The following is a 13,743-nucleotide window of genomic DNA, read 5'->3' on the forward strand; positions in this document are numbered from 1 at the left end:
AGGGAGGGAGGGAAGTTCGTTCCAAACATATTTTGAGGACACTTCAGGCAATAAAGTCTCCCATTTAGATTATTCTCTGTGTTGTGCAAGTTGTTTTTTAATTTACAGTTATGCTGAAAAGCATGGGATGCTTTTGTTCTTAATTCAGACACATTCCATGTTTCTCAGCATAACTGCAAATTGAAAATAAGCACTTAGGATATCGCTCATGCTCCAGCTGAAGGAGGAACTTTTATAGTCTGAACTGTTCTAAAATTTGTTCTTAATTACCTCGTGCACATTTTACACAATTAAATTTCCATCTAAGGATTTTGCATTTAGATTGTGCACCGCAGTTAAACCCCCTCATTTCATGCAAAAGCAGCCGCCACTTCGGGAACATTCAGACACAGGAAACTTTAAAAATCAGACTTAACTACTGGATAACATAAAATTCCCTAGGTGGAATTTCATTCCAAGACCAATTTATCCATTCCCAGATAGATGGCTTCCAAATCACCTGAAACTCTGCAGGGTATGGACCTTAATAAATATTAAATACCTCAAAAACTACTCTAAGATTTCTCTTCCTCTCTAATATCAATTTCTCTGTCCTCTTACTGCATGGTTTTAAGAGAGGGGAAAAAAAAAAAAGAAGAAGAATCCAAAAGGATATAACAGCAATTTACCAGCATTAAAGTGCTTCTGAGGTTAAACTGACAACAAAGAAGAACAGAAACACAAAGCATCTTGAAGTAGGGTTTCAATTAAATGTGCAGGATTTAGTAATGCAGGACGAGAAGGGGGAGAGAGGGAAAAAAAATAAAAGGGGAAAAAAAAAAAGAAAGAAAAGAGTTACAAATTAATTTAATCTTCTGCCTATAGTTTGCAGCTGCACTCCAAAGTGTCTGGGGCTTAAGAACAAAGCCTTGAAAGGCCTGGGAGTGAGGGAGGCTTCAATTTTTAATGTATAAGGCCATTAGCTGATAACTTGTGGAATCTGCGACCCCTGCGGAGGGGCATAAGTGCGGGTAACAGAGACTGATGAAGTGACAGATTTGTTCATGTCTAGGACTATGAGGAAGAAGGTTATTACTAATAACCATCAGGCCCAACAGAAATATGCCCTAATAACCTTTGGGACATTCCTTGGCTTGAGCAGATGAGTTGAAGCTCTCTCTCCATAAAATATATTAAAAATCAAAGCCTAATTCACCTTAATTAAAGATAATTAGTTTCACTTTGACGTCTTTTAAATATGAACTATAGGAAATGCACTGCAAACTAAAGAGCTCAGACAATCATGATTAAATTGCACATCTCTTCCCTTCCACAAACCCCTTCTATTACCAGGCTTTTACGGCTGCATCTTCAAAGGTGTTGCTCAGAAGAGCAGAGCCTTTTCTGAAGAGGAAAAAGGTGGGACCTGAGCCTTTCAGGACCAATCTATGGAAATTGGTGTCTGCAAAATTCACACAAATGGCCCATAAAGATTAATGAGGCCACTTGTTGGAGCAGAAAGGCTTCACACTTTTTTTGTTTGTGTGTTCTGGATTTGTATTCAAAACAAAAGGCAATCTGGTTATGCTGATGGAAAGCAGCTCTGCAGAGAAGGACCTGGGAATGCTGGTGGAGTAGTTCACCACAAGCCATCAGTATGCTCTCGGGGCCAAGAAGGCCAGTGTTCTTCTGAGATGCATGGAGTGTGGCCAGTACGTTCAGGGTGGTTCTCCTTCTCCCCCTCTACTCATCCTTAATCAGGCCATATGGGAACACTGAGTTCAGTTATGGACTTCCCAGTCCAAGAGACACAGGAAACTATGGGAGATAGTCCAGTGGAGGCTACAAAGATGCTGAGGGGTCTGAAGCATCTCTGTGACAGGAAGAAAGGCTGAGAGACCTGGGGCTGCTGAGCTTGGAGAAGAGCAGCCCAAGATGGGATCCATTCTCAACGTTTAGGAAGAGATAAAGGGCCCATAGTGGGAAAGAGGATGGGGCCACACTCTTGTCAGTGGTGCCCAGAGACAGGACAAGGGGCAATGGGCACACACTGGAAACCAGGATGTTCCACCTAAATGGGAGAAGAAACTTCTTTCCTTTGAGGGTGCTGGAGCCAGCTGGCCAGAGAGGTTGTGGAGTCTCCCTCTCTGTGGAGATTCCAAACCCACCTGGACACTGTGATCCTGGGCAAACTGCTGTGGGTGCCCCTGCTTTAGCACGGAGGGGGTTGGACTGGATGATCTCCAGAGGTCCCTTCCAACCTCCATCATGCTGGGATTCTGGGATAAGCAGCTCAACTGCCACTGTTCTCCATCTCCACTGGATGGGAGCTCATAAACCATTCGAAACCAATTAAACAATAGGGAAAAAGGTGGAGTTGACTGAGAGGTATCTCTAAATTTTGATGATTTAGAAGAAGCAGTATAAAAAACAGAGGATGTGAATATACATTACATAACCCTACATATAATAGATACATATCCTATACCTGCACACCACAGGGGATGGTATCTCTTCATTGTCCACTCATCCATCCACTCAGGTAGAGAACTGTCTTATTTATTTGGCCACCTCAGTGCCTGCCCGCGGTGGCCTAAGAGCAATTGCTGAGAAACATGATACATTGAGGTCTCGCTCCGTGCAAACTGTACCTAAACTTCCACTTTATTGCAGCTTAGTTCACAATCTTCACCTAATATAGGGTTACATCCCAGTGCAGCAAGCGGATAAATCATCCTGGAATATTACTCTGGCTAAGTTTAGCTGGGAGTGGAGCATATGTGCTTCCGAGTCACTGAAGCAAAGGCCCATAAAATACACTAATTACTGGAAGTTATGGTCACTGAGTGATTGATAGCGCTCTGCGAGGCAACTTCCCTGTCTCCAGCTCTTCTGACGGGCCTCCCCCCACCAACACAGCAATTATTAATTCATGACCCAACCCTCAGGCACTGGTACCTTTCCTTCTAATTCTGCTTCCACAAAGATGGGGATGGAGCTGGACATTGTCTGGCTTCATCCTGGTGGCTGCTGAAGATGGTAGATGAGCAAAAGGGAGCTAACGGCTTGGAGAAATCACTCAAAAGAGCTCGAGGGGAAAAAATAATGAAAATTTAGGCCAGTTTTTTCCTAAGAACAAGTTTCTGAAAGGCATCGTTCTGTATAGGTTGACTAAAACTACCTAAAATGTAAGAACAATTCAAGCTATTGACTAAAATCTTGCATGATGACCTCAAGCTGTCTGCTATGAGCCTTTCTCGGTAGCTCCATGAGCACCAGCAGCACGGCCATGGCAAGGCCTTTCCCAATTTCTCCATTTTAAACAAGTAAAATAAAATTCTGCCCATTCCCAGCACAAAAGAAAAGCACAAGTCCAGCACAAACTGGCCCTTGATGGGAGACTCCTCACTTCAGCCATGTATTTTGTTACGACATCAAGACTCCTGCTTTGCCTGGAGATCAAATGCAAATTCTTATTTCCTTTTTAAGCTTGACCTTTGCCATCTTCTAAGGGAATGCTTTAATTAATATTCCTCCTGCCTGTGCTCAGTGGAGCTTTTGACACTGTAGGTTAGAGATGGTCCATGTCTCCTTCCAGCAGTCACACTGACATTCACAGTGTTTACTCATTACCATTATAACCCTTTCTACCAAAGCCTCACCAGGTCTCCAGTGTTGCTACAGAAACCACGCTGTACTACCAAGCCTTGAGTCTCAGAACTCCCCCTCTCACACCTGTTGTTCAGGTAAGGGTGTAAAAGTGATACAAGACCAACCATTATGTTGGCACAAGTGAAACACAGCAGAAGATGAAATTGTGGATTGTGGATTGCAAAACTTACTGCAGATCAGCTCACAACCTTCACCTTGAACCGTTACCACTTCAAAGCTGATGATATGTCACTGATCACAAATTCCAAACTCCTCAGAAATTCTCCTGAAGGCTCCTGTCCTTGACCAGATTACATAAACCTGAGTCTTTACATCACTTTTATGCAGTTAAACATCTTAGACTGAAGTGCTTTGAGAAAATCATCTTAAAGCTGATTCTTTAGAGCTTCTTCTCTTACAGCAGCCTCTTCAAACACCTTCCTCCTCTTAGCCTTTGTCGTCTGAGCGAGCTCTTCTTACATCTGTCTGTGCTCCCAGCCCAAGTGTGCTGGGAGTCTAAGACTCCACAAAGCTGACACTGGCTGCAATGAGTGTTAGCCCCACTCAGAAGTGCCTATGAAATACATGACAGAAGGATGTTTGTTGGATGCATACTGGTGTTCCTGTCTGTGGGAATGCACACAACTGCAGAAACTCTGTCATATGCCTGCTTGGAATATTGCTTCAAGAAGCATCTTACTGCAAAGGTCATAAACAACAAGCAACCCTTGAAAACTCTCACAAATATACAGATACCAGAGAACTCTGGTGACTGAAGACTTAATATTAGAAGGTGCAGAAAGGTACCATTAGTCAAGCACACAAGCTCATATTCTAATTCCAAAACTTACTTAGTTTGTGGCACAAGAAAATCACTTTCATTTCCTGTATTTCAATATAATCCAATACCTATTCTATCTGCAGATAGGAGCCCTGGGTCTTCTGGCAAAGATCTAGAAGTCACTTCCTATAAGGAAGAAACATTTTGCATCCAAGGTAGTGAGATACTGGGCCAGGCTGCCTTGAAAGATGGGAGATGAAACATCCCTGGAATCATTGCAGGTCAGGTTCTTTGGAGCTCCAGGAACAACCTGCTCTAGTTGCAGATGTCCCTGGTGACTGCAGAGTGGCTGGACAAGGTGACCTTGAGTGATCCCTTCCCACCCAAACCATCCTATGATATGACATATTTTGCCTCAATGAACAATGTGGATCATAACTCGATTCCTTTCACTTCCTGAAACTCCCTTCTCTCTCATCTCTTCCTGAGATGTAGACTGGTCCTCAGTATCACCTTTAGAGCATGACACTGGCTCCTGAGCAGGCAGCTTTGAGGTGATAAAATCCAGGGGAAAACCAAGAAGCAACCCACTGTGGAGGCAGGAAGACTTGACAATACACCAGCCCTATAGAATCTAACCATCATTCCTCTCACCCTGCTTCTTCAGCCATGGGAAGTAGCTTGGAACTAGATGATCTTTAAGGTCCCTTCCAACTCAAACCATTCTTTGACTCTATGATTCTGGTCTCTTACAGCAGTCTCTTATCTGAAGAGGTGCCTCAGCTGAAGGCATATCTACCTCTCAAACCTCCAAACTCAAGCACCACCAGACAAGAATGTTATCAAGAACCAACAAGACGTATTATATATTCTTTTGGATGCTCTGAACTTCACACTGCTGTGTAAGGTAGGAATAGAGTCATTTTGGAGAGCAACAATAACTACCAGACCATTTAATGTATCCTCCTGAGCAGGGTACAGCTCTTGGAGAGAGCCTGGGTCGGTTACAGAGCACACAGAGCACTCAGCCTCATCCCAGCCAGCCCAGAGTGTATTTATGGCTGAGTTATAAACCCCTGAAAAACAGCTTCTCTAAATGAAAATGCTGACACCGTCTGCAGTGTGGTGACAGCAATGTCATCAGTTTAAATTGAACCTGCTTTGTCAACCTGTGAGCACTGCAATAAAAATCTAAAAGCCTCATGGAAACACACAAACTGTTTGTGATGATTAAATAGTTTTACAGATGACAGATTAAACTTAGTTCACTCTAAAAAATCCTGAAGACATGCAAACTCAAGACAATAGAAGAATAATAATGGTGGTGATAACAGAATCACAGAATAGTTTCAGTTGGAGAAGATTTCTAAGATCATTAGATCCAACTTTCAACCCAACACCTCCATGGCCATTAATCCATGGCCCCAAGTTCCATGGCCACAGGTTTTTGAACATCTCCAGGGATGGTGACTTTGCCACCTCTCTGGGCAGCCTGTTCCAGTGCCTGACTACCCCTGACAATAAGGGAAGTTGTAGAGAGCAATGAGGTCTCCTCCATTCAGACTAAACAACCAAAAGTCCCCTCAGCTGCTCCTCACCAGACCCGTTCCTTTGACCAGCTTTGCTGCTCTTCTCTGGACACGCTCCAGCATGTCAATGTCCTTCTTGGAGTGAGGGGCCAAAAACTGAACACAGAATTTGAGATGTGACCTCACCAGTGTGCAGCACAGGGGCACAATCACTTCCCTCTCCTGCTGGACACAACCTTGCTGGTCCAGGCCAGGATGCTGTTGATCTTCTTGGACAACACAGCTCACAGCTGCTTTACATTCAACCAGCATCATCAGATCTTTTTCTACCAAGCCACTTCCCATCCTCTCAGTTCCAAGCCTGTAGCTAACAATAATTATGCATATACTACTACCACCACCACTAATAATATTAATAACAATAACAATAATGCAGATAGCAACATTTCTTCTTTCTCTTTTGGTACCCTCAGTCGTCTCTTACTTCAAAAGCATCATGAACATTCTCTACTTGACAAAACTTAGGTGGGATCCACACTTCATACTCATCACACTCTGCTAATGAGTTCTTTGGGACAGTTTTCCTCACCTCCAAAATCAGCAGTTCGGTGGCTCATCGCACATAGCTTTGCAGTAAAGGAATTAAAGACATTGGAAAGGTTCAGAAGAATACTGAAGAAGATTTACTTAGCTGCTAATTTATGTTCTCCTATGTCAGAGCAGCCTTGGCTAACTTGGTCCCACATGTGATTTATTTCAAATTAACATGCTCTAACAGCACAAAGTTGCAAGGCTGGAGTATTTCACTAGGAAATGGAGAGGACTTGAAATTCCTCCAGCAAATGCTCACTTCCTTTTTCAACAGTTTCACCAACAAGAACCTGGGTGTCTCCACTCCCAATCCCCATGTCACTACAGTGTTACCTTAATGACAGTGACCTTGTGTGGCTCTTTGAGCATCTTTTTCACCTTTCTGGAGACATTTTTCTAAGCCACTGTCCTTGCTTTCATCATTTAACACATCACTCAAACCACTTCAATAAACCAGCGCTCGTGTTGAGGAGAGGTCTCGGAGGACCAGATGACATACCAATTAACAAAGCACATGGCACCAAATTGCTTTCTTGTACATCTAGTTCAGAAAACAGTGGTGGAAAGTGAGAGTGGGACACAAAAGGAGTTGAGAAGGTTTAAAAGAGGAGAATAAATGCAAAATAAAGGAGTCTTCCTAATGTTAGTTAGTATAATGTGAAATTCATCCTTCAAATTGGATCATTTTGGTTGGAAAAGACTTTTAAGATTGTGGACTCTGAACATTCTACAACTCTGCCAAGTCTGATGCTAAACTGTGTCCCTCAGCACCACATCTCTGAAGCTTTTAAGCACCGCCAGGGATGGCAATTCAATCACTTCCCTGGGGAATCATAGAATCAACCAAGTTGGAAGAGACGTCCTAGCTCATCAAGTCCAACCTATCACCCAGCCCTATCCAATCAACTAGACCATGGCACTATGTGCCTCAATCCAGTCTTTTTTTGAACACCTCCAGGGATGGCAACTCCACCACCTCCCTGGGCAGCCCACTCTGATGACAGAGCCTGTTCTTATAGGAACAAACAACTGGCCCAAGCAGGAGGAGGCTGTTTCATGGAACCATCCTTTAGCTGAAGAAGTCTCCTGAGAGTTTATTGCTTGAGGTACTAAGGTTGAAAGGGTTTCCAGCTGTAGCTGACTCATCTGTGGCCAGCACCAAGAATGCTGTATGGACATGCCCTGGCACTGCCACCAGATCAAAGCTTCCTGTCCCATCTCTCAGATAAGACCAAGCCAGATTTGATCTTACTAGGCAAGATGCTACCACAACACAGGCACTTCTACTCAACTTACACACTCTAGATGATCTATCCTATAAGCAATCATCTATTTTTATTGAGTCATTGAAATTCACATTTCTTCAAACCCCAAGCTGAAAAAAAAGACACCTTTTTCCAGTACCAAAAGTGACCTTATTCTGACCAAACCATGCAGAAACCATGACTTCTCCTGAATGACCACATTCTCTTGGATCTGCTTCATTTTGTAAGTCTTTCTCCTGTCCCAGCCCATAAAGATGTGATACAGAAATAACCACCATCTTCAACATCGGGGTGGTTGAAAGCATGAAGAGGCATAGAATCATTTAGGTTGGAAAAGACCTTCAAGACCATCAAGCTCAACCATTAATCCTATTCTACCAAGCACACCATTATGCCATATCCCAAGCCACCATATCTACACAGTTTATAAACAGATCCAGGCATGGTGACTTGATCACCTCCCTGGGCAGCCTGTTCCAATGCCTGACAAGCCTTTCAGTGAAAAAAATTACTCCGAATGTCCAGCCTAAATCTTCCCATGTGCAGCTTCAGGGGATTCCCTTCTTGTTCCATCACTAGCTCTACTTTTTACCCTCATATGGAGGGCTTAAGAGTGTTGCTGGGTTGTACAGAAGATGTCATCAAACTGAACACAATAAGAATAAATCCATTCTAAATCCAGCCAAAAAAAAAATGTAACAATAATTAATGCATGCACATAAAGAAGAATACACAAAGACTGCATTTAAATATCTTCATATGAAGATTTGATTGTGGCAATGTGCACATGAAAATGACAGATATTTGCATACCTCCATGAAGGAAATCCCCAGACTCCAGACATCTGAATGAATTCCATACTGTTCTCCTGAAATCCTCTCAGGCTGCAAAGAAACATCTTAAAATTAGAAAATTTCATAGAACCACAGACTTATTTGGGTTGGAAAAGCCCTCTAAGATAATTGAGTTCAACCATCAACCCAATGCCACCATGGCCATTAAACCATGCTTCCAGTGCCATGCCCATAGGTTTCTTGAACACCTCCATGGTTGGTGACTCCATCGCCTCCCTGGGTGGCCTGTTCAAACGTCTGACCACTCTTTCAGAGAAGAAATGCTTCCTAACACCCAATCTAAACCTCTCCTTGCACGATTTGAGGCTATCTCCTCTCTCTCTAACACCTGATACTAGGGAGCTTTGTGTTTTGTACAAAACACACAACTGTATCTTTTATGTACTTATCTCACAAATATTAGCCCAGGGCAAGCAAATCAACTGAGAAAATGCAAAGAAGTGCAGAGCTGAAATCTCACCAGCTAATCTGGCAAGAGAACAAACCCACTCTTCAAACATCACTTATTTTTGCCTCTCTGCAAAAGGAAAGGGCTTGCTACTACTCAGGCTTGCAGCCACACATGGCTATGGACCTTGTAAAGTTGACTTTGGCTGGTTTAGCCAACATATAAAGCTTGCAGCCATGCAGCGAAGCACAAGGTCAAGTTGTGTGAGTCCACTGCTACACACATTTATTGCTAAGCCCAGGTGAGGTATCAGGAAAACAAGCTTCTGATGTTGAGTCAAGGGAATGGGGAGTAACTGTGGTTTAAGAAGCAAAGTTATTGAAGCCAAAAGAATCAATGAAGTCACATGCCAGCAGTTTTATTTTATATACTTTTTAATTTCAGTTTTGACCTATAGAAAAAAAGAAAAAAGGAAAAAAAAAAAATCACTCCAAAGTATTAATAGCAGGTTTAATGCCTCATGAAATAGAATGCTGTAAAACATAACTGCTAGTTTTTACTTGAAAGCTACAATTTAAGCATTTCCAAGGTCAAGTACAGCATGAAATGTAACAATAAAAGGCTCCATGAGACTTTTCTCCCCACTGTGCTGTTAATGCACCTGTCTAGCCCAGCCACCTACAAAGCACTGGCTGTATTTTTAGTCTTTAATAATCCAGAGACCTTTTTTAGAAAGCAAACTCCCAAATTAGTGCCAGTCCAATGTGTTTTCGGATGTTTACTCTGCGCTGCTAATCCCAGGTCAAGAGCTTTTAGCGCAGCGTGAATGTTAAATACAAAACCACACTGCTGCCCGTGTTAGCTTTAAAGATAGCCTTGCCCAGCTGCCTTCCCCTAAAAAAACACCCCAGAAGCAACAGAAACAAAAATCTTTTTGGCCAGATCTCACGGATTTTGAGCTGAACAGTGACCAAAAAAATTATTCATTTTGAATTATATATTTTTAAAGAATCATTCTAACTATATATAAACTGAAGATGAATAAATAAGGGTTTTGGATCAGTGATCAAGTCATGATTCTGTGAATCTATGAGTCTGTCAATCTGTGAATGGATGATTCTGTCTCCATCATAAGAAGGACACAGAGCTGTTGGAGCATGTCCAGAGAAAGGCCACAAAGATGATCCAAGGGCTGGAGTACCTCTGCTGATTGGCTGAGGGAGTTTGGGTTGTTCAGCCTAGACAAGAGAAGACACTGTGGGGATCTTAGAGCTGCCTTCCAATAGCTGAAGGGATCCTACAGGAAGGCTGAAGAGGGACTTTTCATAAGGGTGTCTAGAGACAGGACAAGGGAGAATGGTTTGAAGCACCAATGAGGAGATCTCATCAACACATGAATATCTGAGGAGTGGGTGTCAAGTGGGTTAGGCCAAGCTCTTCGCTGGATAGCAGCAATAAGACAAGGAGCAACAGGTACAAACTTAAACATAGAAGGTTTCACCTCAGCATGAGGAGAAACTTCTTTACAGTGACAATGTTGGAGCCCTGGAGCCAGGCTGCCCAGAGAAGTTGTGGAGTCTCCTCCTCTGAACACTTTCAGAACCTGCCTGGATGCATTCCTGTGTGGACTAACCTAGGGGATGCTGCTTTGGCAGAGGTTTGGACTCAATGATCTCTGGAGGTCCCTTCCAACCTCTAATATTCTGTGATTCTGAGGGAGAGTAGGTTTAGACTAGATTAGTACATTTAGGAAGCTCTTTAGTATGTGGGTGCTGAGACTTTGGAATAGGCTGCCCAAGGAGTTCGTGGATGCCTCCTCCCTGGAGGCATTCAAGGCCAGGCTGCCTTCAGCATCTGGGTCTAGTTGAGAGGTGTCCCTGCCCATGGCAGGGAGGTTGGAGTAGATGATCTCTACTGTCCCTTCCAACCTAAGCCACTCTAGGATTCTATGATCTGTGACTCTGTGATTCCATAGCTAGCACAGGTCAGTGTATCTTTGAAATGCTTGCAAATGTGTCCTATAGGGATACATTTTTAAAGCATCTTTTTATATTGACAAAGATCCTCATCAAAATGCAGGTAAGCAGCCAAAAATGTGCATTGCTATTTAAAGTGTTACAAGTTGTAACGTAGTATTATATCAGCTATCCCAATCCAGTGTGGGCACTGCAACTGGAGCAAGGTGATAACAGCTCATTTTAGTGGAGATGAGACCCCTGAACCACCAAATCAGATGCAGAATTCACACTAAGCAACATTAAATTCTTTACTCTTGCTTTACAACAAGTTTTATATATATTTATAGATAGATATACTCTAAGTTATGTATTATATATATATTATATTATGTATTTGTTCATAGATTGCATATATTTATATAATCTACAGGTTTCAGACAGTCTATATGTGTTTATATTTTATGTCTTTATGATCTTGGGGGTCTCTTCCAACCTGGCTGATTCTATGATCTGTATATTATGTATAAATATGTCTAGGCATAAATATGTTTTTACTTTATGCATTTACATACTTCTATAGCTTTATAAATATGATCTATTAATATTGATTTATATTAATATACATGAATATGTTCTAGAGCTATAGAAGATGATCCATATTCATATACAAATATTATCTATACTTTATAAAGATTCTATTCTATATAAATAAATATTATATATGCTTTCTAAATGTGCATGCTATTCTAGATGATTTTTTCTATATACATGTTCAAGATTTCACTTATTTTATGTGTATCTATTTAATACATTTATATATATATATATTAAAAAAGCTCAAGTTTTAAACAACAACTTATATTTAGATGTTATTTATCCACAGAATACTGTGGCCAGGAAATCACTTGCTCCTTGAAACAAAAAAGTCCAGACACATGAATTCAAAAGCAGGGAAGAGCAGACGAAAAGAAGAAGAAAACATAGAAAGTGAAGCCTGCAACACACAGAGCACCCTAAGGATAAGCAGCTCAAAATTATTTTCTCTTTAAAATGCCTACAGTTGGTTATGTTTTCTCTCATTTTTTCCTTTTCTTTAGGAAGTAGTGCCAAAATTTTGACAGAAAACTGCATTTTTGTTGGAAATTTGAAATGTCTCTATCAAAAAAGATTTTTTTCTTGTTGATTTTCATTTTTTTTTAATGGTTTCAAATTGATTCAGTCTGCCAAGGCAGCTTCATTATTTTCTGATGACCAGATCACAACAAAGAACTCATTGAGCAAGCAGAACAATTTGAAGAAATCAGATCAAGTGATTATTTTAGCTTAAATCTCTCTTTTCTTCAATTAATAGATGCCTGCATCACATTCATCCATAAACAGTAAGAGGGGGGAGAAGTAATTTATTTAATGTACACCTGGGAAAGAGAACAGTAATCTTGATTTGAACACTAAAAGCATAATACAATTTAATTCTCAGACCTGCTTAAGACCACTCTAAGAGCAACAACTGAGTTGGAAAAGTTGATTAATATGAAGCTGTTTATTTGTCTGATTTGCTCTATTCCAGTTCTTTTAGAAAATGGAGGAGCAGAGGCTTATTAGTGAAGGTGGAAATACATATGAGAAGATTTTTTTTTTCCCTCTTCCTTTTCTATTTTACATTTTCCTGCACATAATATTCTGATGACACAGGATAGCCCAAGTCTTTCTAGGATGGTGGCATGAGTGTTTCAGAAACCACATAATGACTACACCTTGACTGGAAAAGCACTTAGCAAACAAATGGACACTCTGGTCTGCTTTCTTCTTACAAGAAAGTAAGCAAAAAAAATACCTGAAAGCAATTAAAGGTCATGGATTTCTCTCTCCTCTTCCCTGGGGTTTGAAAAACACAACTAGCAACCACTTTGTATTGTTCACACTTTGGTTTTTTTTAAACAAGCTGAGCACTATGTTTTTTTTTTAATATTAACACACAAGTGGTTTGCAGAAAGAATGTTAATGGTTAAATGAGAAGACAACTGTTGATCTGTTGCTCTAAACTGAAGCATTTAAGTTTTTCACATCTGTTAAATGGAGAATTAAAATGAAATATTTTATCTAATGGAAAATAGATGCTGACTTGTGTAGTTTTTTTCCAGACTGGTTCCTCTCAACATATTAATGACACGAATCTCACACATGCCAGTTGTCAGGACAGCTGGAATCATAGAATCACAGAATGGTAGGGGTTGGAAAGGACCTCTGGAAATCATCCAGTCCAACTCCCCTGCTAATACAGGGCCACTCACAGCAGCTTGTCCAGGAACACGATGGCCAGGTGTGTTTGGAAGCTCTCCAGAGAAAGAGCCTCAGCCACCTCTCTGGGCAGCCTGCTTCAGTGCTCTGCCAGCCATAAATTTAAGAAGTTTCTCCTCATGTTTAGATGGAACTTCTGATGTTCAAATTTGTGTCCATTACCTCCTGTCCTGTTACTAGGCACCACTGAAAAAAAAATGGCCTCATCCCCCTGACACCCATTCTTTAAGTATTTGGTAAGATGTCCCCTTAGTCTTCTCTTCTCCAGGCTAAAAAGCCCCAAGTCCTTCAGCCTTTCTTCCTAGAACAGATGTTCTAAGTCTCCTAATCATCTTTTCAGCCTTTTGATGCACCCTCTCAAGCAGTTCCCTGTCCCTCCTGAACTGGGAAACCCAGAACTGGATCCATTGCTCTAAACAGGACCTCACCAGGGCAGAGCAGAGGGGGAG

At 41.4% G+C, this 13,743-nt stretch overlaps 1 protein-coding gene across 4 annotated transcripts in view; it reads right to left on the reverse strand.

Moving 5' to 3' along the window:
* MAP2K5 (mitogen-activated protein kinase kinase 5) overlaps positions 1 to 13,743 on the reverse strand; it is a 169,228-nt gene that overhangs the window by 71,775 nt on the left and 83,710 nt on the right. For all 4 annotated transcript variants that reach the window (XM_064157892.1, XM_064157895.1, XM_064157894.1 and 1 more), the window contains one exon: positions 8,609 to 8,680. In XM_064157892.1, the coding sequence (XP_064013962.1) occupies positions 8,609 to 8,680 (72 nt within the window). The remainder of the gene's footprint in view (positions 1 to 8,608; positions 8,681 to 13,743) is intronic.

Source organism: Pogoniulus pusillus, chromosome 17, assembly GCF_015220805.1.
Source record: "Pogoniulus pusillus isolate bPogPus1 chromosome 17, bPogPus1.pri, whole genome shotgun sequence".
In the NCBI taxonomy this organism is placed as follows: domain Eukaryota; kingdom Metazoa; phylum Chordata; class Aves; order Piciformes; family Lybiidae; genus Pogoniulus; species Pogoniulus pusillus.